Source organism: Tasmannia lanceolata, unplaced genomic scaffold (genome assembly GCF_043159265.1).
Source record: "Tasmannia lanceolata isolate RefF3 unplaced genomic scaffold, GAP_Taslan_0.1 ptg000015l, whole genome shotgun sequence".
Lineage (NCBI taxonomy): Eukaryota > Viridiplantae > Streptophyta > Magnoliopsida > Canellales > Winteraceae > Tasmannia > Tasmannia lanceolata.
In genome coordinates this window covers 36,269,940-36,279,745 of record NW_027518692.1, presented here as the reverse complement: position 1 = coordinate 36,279,745, position 9,806 = coordinate 36,269,940, and the positions used below count along the sequence as shown (strand labels likewise).

General features: G+C 39.9%; 1 protein-coding gene across 1 annotated transcript; it reads right to left on the bottom strand.

Annotated features, from left to right (window-relative positions):
- Positions 1–454: 454 nt before the first annotated feature.
- On the bottom strand, positions 455–8,463 carry LOC143846950 (pleiotropic drug resistance protein TUR2-like). Its single transcript, XM_077355572.1, has 24 exons — positions 7,804–8,463; positions 7,477–7,597; positions 7,275–7,363; positions 7,072–7,156; positions 6,795–6,954; positions 6,626–6,702; positions 6,309–6,362; positions 6,107–6,197; positions 5,692–5,993; positions 5,268–5,546; positions 4,864–5,180; positions 4,594–4,754; positions 4,043–4,146; positions 3,791–3,956; positions 3,561–3,692; positions 3,323–3,471; positions 2,892–3,224; positions 2,517–2,807; positions 2,345–2,428; positions 2,118–2,251; positions 1,804–2,031; positions 1,514–1,685; positions 1,134–1,388; positions 455–1,046 (listed from the first exon to the last, which is right to left on the bottom strand). The coding sequence occupies exons 1-24, from the start codon at positions 8,124–8,126 to the stop codon at positions 789–791; spliced, it is 4,365 nt and encodes a 1,454-aa protein (XP_077211687.1). The 5' UTR covers positions 8,127–8,463; the 3' UTR covers positions 455–788.
- Between the last annotated feature and the right edge of the window lie 1,343 nt (positions 8,464–9,806).

Below are 9,806 nucleotides of genomic sequence, written 5' to 3'. Positions count from 1 at the left end.
AGCTTTATTGAGATATCCAGTATCCCTTGAGCACGGAAAGTTGTCGTATCAGAATGTTTGATGATGATTCGGTCGGTAAAAAGGGGGAAAAGAATAGAAAGAAGGAAACAGGGTAGAGGTCCTATGAAGGTGCAATAAGTTAAGAAATATAGAGAAAGAGAGAATAAGTGAGATTTATGAAAATAGTAAGAGAATATAAAGGCGGAAGTACATACTTCTAATGAAGCTCCCCCCCCCTAATAGGGTTAGAAGAAATGAAGTGACGTTTAATGCATTTGGAGTTAACGGTAGCTCCTCCGGCCCTTAAATATCCTAACAATATCTGTATGGGGGGAGGGGGGTGATGGATATCACTGCCTGAGGAATATCAACTCCATTTATCACTTATTTTGTTTTCCTTTAGTTTTCTAATGGACTTTCCTTCTGTGACCCACTGCCAAAGTCTTCATGGATGGGTACAAAACAACACTAAATATATGTATATGAATAATCAAGAAAGATTTATTTCACTGTCTCTTGTATCAACTTCGACACTTACAATACATATATGAACTCATGAGAAAGAAATATAAAGAATGAGAAAAGGAAAACGAAAAGTCATACTTCCAATGTCTTATACATAATACACTAATCATCGAACCTCTCAAGTCATATTAATATGCATCGTGCTCCAGCATCCAGCCTCTTTAAGTAGTAGACTAAAAGACCCAGGCCCATCTACTAGAGAAGGGCTGATCTTTTAGCAGCTTTTAAAGCAAAAGGCTTTGGTCTGGCTTTTGAATAGATTCTCATCTTCTTTGGAAGTTCAACACCTTGATTGAGAAGGCAAAGACGAATGCAAACAGAAGAGTAAATCCAACGATTGCAGCAGCAACCCAACCCAAGAAGTCATGTTTGAATCCTAAATAGTCACCCACAAACTCAGACACGGTTTCTCCCGATTCCATGTTAGTCTTTATATCTGCGTACTGAGAGGCAACCAGTCCATACAAGGTCCAGGCAACAGGAGATGCCCAATAATACCATCTCCACCACACGGGAATTTTCTGTTAGATCAACAAAAAAGCATTAGCCTCTATTCAATGAGTCAGAAAAAAACATAGCACCGATGAGAGGATGCGATTGGAACTTACGGGTCGAGGAATTATAAAGCCTGCAAAGAGATTCCATATTGCATAAAATGCAGAGGAAACAATTGCAGCAATGTCTTGATTAGGGGTCATGCCAACGGCCATCATCCCATAGTATGTGAAGTAGAGCAATGAGAAGAACATGAAGAACAGATACCAAAAGAACTTGGCAGCCGTCCATTCAAATGCAATCATGGCATAGACGATGACCCCGTAGGACAGAGTCTGAACCAAGATATATGGAATCTCAATTGCTACCTGAAAATACAGTGGAATAAGGTGAGCTGGTACCAGAGGGAAGAAGGCAATTCAGTTAGCAAGGTCAGAAGGCATATCTAGAAACATAACACACAGGGAAAAAATCAATCATAGGTTACACGTACTTGTGAAAATGCGTATGGTAAAGCCGAATACATTCCAGCAGCTCTCTCTCTGTAGAAAACTGTACGTTCTACAGCCACAACTGGCTGCACGGAAGATGAATTTTGTACACCGATGAGAAGAACTGAAGCATACATGGAACCCATTGCGTTGAACAGATCCTGTTGCCTATACCTGTAATTTATGGGATTATATAGATGGATTGGAGTTAGTTTTACATCCAAAGCTGAAATGAAAATCTAGAATAAAATTGTGCAAATAGAGAAACTAATAGACCATGCTAAGATCATACGTTTTGGTGCCAAGATCCCAGAACATCGATCCAAGCATCAAGGCAATGAAGGTTGTGAATAGAAACCGGACAGCGGTGTAAGATGGATTTCGCCAGTATGACATGCGCAGTTTCCAAAAGCAAGCCACACACTGTGTGATGAAGGATTGTGAATACTGAGTGGGAAAGTATAGGTCTTCCAATCCAGGAGGAGGTGTACTCAGTTCATTAATAAGAGCTTTGTTTCTCCTGCAACAATTACCATAAATAAGAGCCTAGAAATATAAAAATGAGGGTTCACACGTTGCTGTGAGAGTCTGAATAGGTGAGCCTACCGAAACAGATCTGAATTCTTGTATGCCTCGGCAAAATTGATCCCTAGAATCTCTTCCTGTGACATGCTAGACACCTCCAACATCCATGTTGCTGGATTATAACCGTTTTTAATCTTGCTGACTCCATTGATTCCCTTAATAAAGTAAAGCCCAATTCTATCAGTACTTGTATCATGGGAATTAAAATAAAAATCATTTGCAGTTATCTTCTGTTCATTTGATCTCACCTCAAAGTAATTGACCAGATGGGAAGACTGGTGGCCCAATGGTCCCACGTATATTTCTTCTCCCCCTCGTTTCATAAGGAAGAGCTGCAACCAGGTAGAAAGACTTCAAGATGTGGCGTTTAACAAATAAAAAAATGAAATCACAAGTTATTTTAGTTCAGTTGCTTCTCACCTCATCAAAAGCTTCAAAAATGTCGATGCTGGGCTGGTGAATTGTGCACACAACAGTTCTTCCGGTGTCCACAGTGTTCCTCACAGTTCTCATCACAATTGCCGCCGCCCTCGCATCTAGTCCAGAGGTAGGCTCATCCATGAATATTATAGAAGGATTTGCGACCAACTCAACAGCAATAGTCAGCCTCTTGCGTTGCTCAGTTGACAACCCATTCACACCGGGCAACCCCACCAATGCTTCTCTCAATGTTGTCAGCTCTACCAACTCCATGACCTCCTCAATAAACGTCTGCAACCATAAGTTGAACCAGTCAGTTGGAACCCAATCAGACCTAATAGCATATTCAAACATATTAAGATTTACACCACCAACCTTTCTTTGGTCAGATTTGACTTCAAAGGGCAGCCTAAGCCATGCAGAGTATACGAGAGACTCATAAACTGTAACATGAGGAGAGTGAATGTCATTCTGTTCACAGTATCCAGATACACGTGCAAATGTCTCTTGCTTCTTAGGATAACCAGATATGGTGATGTTTCCCTCTATGTATCCACCAGTTTTCCTTCCGGCTAAAACGTCCATCAGCGTTGTCTTTCCAGCACCACTCACACCCATGAGTGCCGTAAGAACTCCTGGCCTGAAAGCTCCACTTACACCCTTGAGAAGTTCTAATCGATCTCCCGCAACACCTTGATCTTTCATTTCCTGTAATTTCAAACAATCAGGTCTTTGTTACTCATATGGAAAAGGAGGCCTCTAGCGACAATTCATGAATTCACCATTTGCTTGGAACTTGGTGTTACCTGTGGCATGTCTACAGAGTATTTGACATTATCAAAGACAAGGGAAAGAGGTGAAAATGGGAGAACCATGCCCTTCTTGCTCTTACTAGCATCAACAGTGGCTACTGTCCGGGCAGATCCTGATGAGTTTCCGCTCCTAATTTCATTATCTGTTGCGTCAAATATGCCAACAGTTTTAGGTGACTTTCCATGTTAAAAAACAAGAAAACACTCAAAACAGAGAACCCATTCAGCTTACCATCGGATGTCCTACGTGCAACAGAGCTACTTCCTCTGGATGATAACTCGACAGCCTCAATTCCTCCGGTTCTGTTAGCATGACTCTCCGTCATTGTTTCTTCAGTTTTAACTGCATCACCACTCCTTAAGGCTGCAGGCATTACCCCCACAGTTAGAACTAAACAACTTAAAACGGTGAAGATTCCAGTCTTAGAGTTGATATTACATGTTCAGAACGAGGTTACTCACGGTTGAGATAAACAAGCGCAAGAGTGAAGAAGCCATTGAATAGGAATGTATATCCAGTCAATGCACCCACTCCGATCCAATACCAGTATGAGTGAGGAAAGATTCCACGGGACACCAAGATGTCGACTCCCAAGGTTAGCGTGGAACTTTCTGTCGCATTTGCAAGCTGTAGCACAAATGAAAATTAAAGCTGAAATAAGTTTCCTACTCGAGTATTGGATATATTTTTTACTCCGCTGACAAAATTCTTACATGTCTCCAACTTTTCCCTAGAAATTCATTTGTGGCAATTGCATTCTGTCCATACATCAAAGGAGAGATCCAGTAACCCCAGATCCACCATTTCTTGATGTCCTCTGCAGTGAAGAAGTAAAGCTTTAGTCAGTCGATAAATCCGTCTACATGACCCATAGTTAAGTCACAAATATCATTCTCGGGAGTTTCTTGGCGAGGGAAAATCTTGGGATATATTAATTTTTTTTATTTTCTTAGGTTTATATCGGGAAAAGTGAAAAAAAATTATTTAAAATATAGAAATTGAGAGAAAATATTAAATAAAAATATCGTAAAAAAATCATGATATTGAAAATATCGCTGTAGTTTTAAATTCTCGAGATTATTTCGGAATTTTGTTATTTTATCAAAATTCCGTGATAAAATCGCTATATTTTGAAAATATAGGAGATATTTGTGACATAGATCGATAGATGTTCTTAAAACATTGAGCTTGGGCAGTTGAGTTTCAATTTGAAACAGAAAGCTGGGCATTCTGTCGAGAAGCACACTCTATTTAAGTATTATACCTCGTGATATTATGAATCCTCCAAGCGTCAAGATTGCAAGAAGAGCAAAGGACCCAAATGTATTTGCGACGATCATGTTACGTCCCAATGCAGCCATGAACCGAAACAGTCCAGAGGCCATCTGACTCATCAGTGCAAGTAGTAGATACTGTTTAAACATCCTGTAACAATAACAGTATATGATTATTCACTAGAAACCATGAAAGGAAACATAATTGGAGCATGCCATTGAAAGAAGTTATTACAGGATCGCAATTGCATTATGCTCACCTTCCAACATTCGGGTCAAAGCCAATGACATAATAAGTCATGGCAATCCAGACAACAACTTCTGCAAATGATATAGGAATCTTGAGGATCCACGTAGGTAGAGCATAGGCCCATGGAGGATAAAAGAGGAGGTCCCTTTGCTTGAAAAAGACGGGAAGCTTTGCAATGGTCATGGCAAGCTCTGAGAACCCATTAAACATAAGAGTAAGAAGACCGAAAAAGAGAGCACCCATATAAGGGCTGCCATCATCCCTTGTATTGCGGTGCATCTCAGTACGAAAGAAGACTGTCATTGCAATGAATGAAATGACTACAAGCTGAAAACACAAGGGAAACAGAAGTTATGTTAGAGGACTTGTAAGTTTAGAATTCAAGAGTTGCACTAGGTGTATAACATTACTCACTTGTGACGTTTTGAAGATGTAGACAAACGAATTTCTCTTCATCAGCAACCATTCCCTTGAAATGCAAGCTTTCAATAATTCCATCTTGGTAATGCCGTATCTGGTGGTTGTTAAAGCAGCGGGATGGCTCTTGCTCTTGTCGAAAGGGGTGCGAAGTTCCTCTCCTAACTTTTGACCAACGTGGAATGAATGGAATGTATCCGCAAATTCCTTGACGGGAACATAGTGGTATTCATCACTACGTGCCCAGTACTGCCTCTGATCTTTCATTGATGTTACCTGGGGTTGGCCAAAGAAGTCAGTGTTGGATTCAACATCCTATACAAATTAGTTAAACCTTGCAACCAAGATTTGAAAGTGGCATTCTTATGAATGATTGAGTGAAAAGAAATGGACTAAGCTTCTGCGAATTTGTGCAACTTACTTCCTGCAAGAAGTCTGCAACACCTTTCCTCTCCGGACATTTGAAACCCATGGACTCAAAAAACTCAAGCACATTTTCACGAGGACCCTGATACACAATCTGCCCGTCCGAGACAAGAATGATATCATCGAAGAGGTCATATGTCTCTGGTGCTGGCTGAAGCAAAGCAATCAGTGCCGTCCCACCCAGAATGTGAACAGACTGTCTGAGGGAATTGATAATCTGGTAAGTTGTGGAGCTGTCTAGACCAGTGGATATCTCATCCATGAACAAGGCCTTTGCCGGTCCAACAAGCATCTCGCCTTTATAAATCAGAATCCCAAACATTTAATCAAAATTCAGTACATTCCATAAGAACAATGGACTCATCTAAAGTCCAAGAAGACCATAGGTTCATTTTTTTAGTATATTATACCTGTTGTAACACGCTTTTTCTGACCTCCAGAGATACCCCTTAGCATTTGATCCCCTACCATGGTATCAGCACAGACTTCCAGGCCTAAAATCTGCAGTTACAAAAGGAAGAACAAATAAAAATAAATGAATGTCAACAATTGCAATTCTGGAAGCCCCCTTTTAACATAAATTTGCAGAAATATTCCATTTCCAACACATACCTTTAGAATGTAGTCTGTGACCACATTTTCTTCCTGCCCTTCCAGTGATGAAGCCTGAAGGAGTACAATAGAAAGGACAAAAAAAATCTCAATGTATAATAGAAAGGGCAAAAACAAATCTGTGTCCAATAATTCAACAGTTTTTATTAATTGGCCATGAAGAACATCATATTGTAAGGCCTGTGGAGCTTTTTGCATTACAGTCATAATTTTTGCAAAATGATAATTTTGGAACTGTAAAAACAGTGCGTGTAGAAAATGGAATCTGTCCGGAACAAATAAAGTTCATGTTTAGAATAGAAGTTCTTCATTTTTACCTTCATGAAGACATCTATGTCAGGATCTGGCTTGATATTTGCCGCCTTCTCCCTTCTTGATAGCTCCGTTAACATTTCTAAAAGCCACCGAAAAATGTAAATCAAATAATTCAAGATCTCCAACTCTCCAACACAATTCTATTAACTGGAATCAATTGCTTCAACTTACCGTAACGGGTTCCAACTCCTTGGCATCTTGCAGAGAAAGCCAAGGTTTCTCTCACAGTCATCTCCCCAATGTGAAGATCATTCTGACTGATATAAGCAGAGGTTCTCTGAGGGACAAATTCATCCATTCCATGGCCGTTGTACGTTATTCTCCCAGAAGTCTGATATTTTAGGAAAAACCCATATCAATTTTTATGTCTGCAAATTGAAATACTTCCCAGAAAGTACCCAAAATTATCATAACAATCAAGGGACGACAAAGAATATGATATGCTTACCTTTAGTTCTGGTTCAAGCTTTCCTGCCAAAGCTAATAAAAAAGTAGTTTTCCCAGAGCCTGGGGGTCCTAAAAGCAGAGTCATTCTGCAGAATTTACAGAAGAATCAGACTTCTATCATGCCAAGAATTTATGCAGCAGAAAGAAACTGCAAATTGAATTAAACCCAATTTGTGATTCGGTCAAAGTTGGTTCTTTTCTTACCTGCAGGGCCTGATGATTCCGCTAATATCATGAAGGATTGAAAATGGAACCTTTCGAGATGGAAGTATGTGGAGAGTGTTCAGGAGATCCTTTTGAGAAGTAAAGAGAAATTACCAGATGAGTACAACTTATGAATACAGATTACAAACAACTAAACTGGTTTTTTCTTTTTGTAAATTAACGATCAATATGTGTAGATTACCTCTACAATATTCATACAGAAGTTGATGACTGAAGGTAAAGCTCTGCTACCAACATGGGCTTCTGCATCGATACTCAAATGATCGAACCGGACTTCGATCGTGGGACTCTCAATTCCAACTCTTTACAAAAAAAGAAAAGAAGATCCATCAGTAATTCTTCTATAGAAGAAAAGAAACGCTGCTTTTTTTCGATTTAAAATGAGAAAGTTATGCACATCTAAAGTAGTCCTAAGAAAAAAAACCATAATTCTTTTATCTAAGAGCATCACATAGTCATAAAATATTTAGAAGGGTTCAATTGAAATGAAACAGATTGAGTTGCTTACCGATCCATTCGGTTCTTGAGCTTCAAGAGGAACTTCTCATTGTCCTCCTCTGCGCTTCTAACCAATCTGTTTAACAAACTCTTCTTATCATTAACCCCAAGATCCTGAATATCAACTTCCTGGCGCTCGCCTACTGAGCTTGTCAATATCCCTTTCCTTATACGATTATAAGTAGGCAATTTCTCAAGAGCAGCCCATTTAAGAGCTTCCTCATCGTCCTCATCGCGAGCTGATCGTGAGAACACGTCCTCCACAGAAGCATTCCTCCACATAGACCCATTTCTAGCAAGACTTCCGACACGATGAAGATCGATATTATCCATTGGATCTCTCAAAACAGAAATAACAGCAAGTTCTCAAGAACCCCACCAAGACCCAGAAAAATTTCTGCAAGTTTTGGGGCAAAACCCCTTAAATTTTCCTACCTAAAGCTCTAAAAACTCAGGAACAAGATGTGTTTTGTCTCAAAAAATGAAACCCAGAGAAACCCAAAATGATCCTTCAATTCCCAGGCCAATAAACTTGCAAAAATCTCTATTCCTATAGGTTTAGAAAGAAAAGATGGAGACAAATGGCTCACTCACTTTTCCTCCTTAATTTTCTTCTCCCACTTTGTAAAATGTAGCTGTGGATTTGTAGAACCAAGGTTTGAGACGTTTGTTTAAATACATTTAACGTTCCTCAAGGCGGCTTTGAATTGTGGGGAGCAGTGTTTAGATAGTCGAGTCTTAGAAGCATCCGATCATATTGGGGTCAATGGATGAACGGTCAAAGATATAGTCAAATTTCCACGTGGCCAAACGTGAGAAATAGGAAAGATCTAACAATACCGTGTTTTTAGGAATTTTGTTCTACAGAGGGCTGGTTGGGCATTAAAGATTCTAATTACTATTATTTTCTCGGTTTTCGTGCATTACCCACGCGGAACTTTCATTTCTCGGTGGAGGGCTTCTAGAAGTCCAACCTGAAGGCTTTCCTTCGTTTGTTTCCATTTTTTGGGCTTTGAAAATCATCTCTTCTCGATCCAAGGAAAACAATCAAGGTACGGCAAAGAGGTGAAAAGAAAATCGTATAAAGTAATATTTTCCATGTAAAAAATATTCCATGAAAAAGAAAATTCCAAGATCTAGAATGTTTTCAGAAACAATTTCCCACCCCCCCCACCAAAAAAAATAAAAATCCTTATGTTCAAAAGCGATGTTGCAAAGTTCTGTGCGTGAGTACTAACGGTCTCAATGAACTAATCCTACCTTCTATCCGGTTCTGACGGGAGGTTCGCTCCACCTGCGACCTACGCCCAGGGCCGCCCCTAGTCGGAACTCCAAGAGAACACTTTTAATACTTAAGTCAGACCGAGGCACCAGGAAAGGAGAAGTGAAGGATCCCCGTAAGGTAAGGGCAGATATGCGCACTTGAGGATGTGTTTATCAAAGGGAATGAGCCTGTTTGGTCTGTAGGCTAGTTGGGCTTGGGTGGAGATGAATAGATAGGGGATGCATCTCGAGCCGGGTTCAACTCGATATTTGGGCTGGTTAGGTTGAATTTTTTCAGGTTGGCTTGGGTTGGGTTGCGGGTTGGGAATTTATAACCCGACTGAAAATCGGGTTGGGGTATCGGGCAACCCGACCCGAATTGTAACCTGACCATTTTCTGAACGGGAAAGATATTTCATCACTGTTGATATTAAGAAGGAGATGCAAGATGGACAAGTAAGCTTTATAATGGTTGATACTTGGTGCATTATATACTTAGACACACACACACACACACACACTTACATGTGTACTGTTTCTAAAATTTTAAATTCCAAAATGCCACTTGCACTCTCGATGGTGTTCAATCTACATTTATGCACCTAATTTCCGATTTTCTATATTGGATCCGTTAGTGTCTTAACTAAAAACTAGTGCATCACTATATCATCGATCCTTCATTTCTGACTTTCTATATTGGATCAGTGTCTTAATTAGATGAATTATATGACATCCGTGCAAATTATGAGG

Coding starts and splice junctions, on each gene's coding strand:
- LOC143846950 (XM_077355572.1), bottom strand. CDS start 8,126: ATGGATAATATCGATCTTCATCGTGTCGGAAGTCTTGCTAGAAATGGG. Junction 5,547..5,691: donor TTGCAGACTTCTTGCAGGAA/GTAAGTTGCACA, acceptor GGCCAACCCCAG/GTAACATCAATGAAAGATCA. Junction 4,755..4,863: donor TTTGACCCGAATGTTGGAAG/GTGAGCATAATG, acceptor TTATTGTTACAG/GATGTTTAAACAGTATCTAC.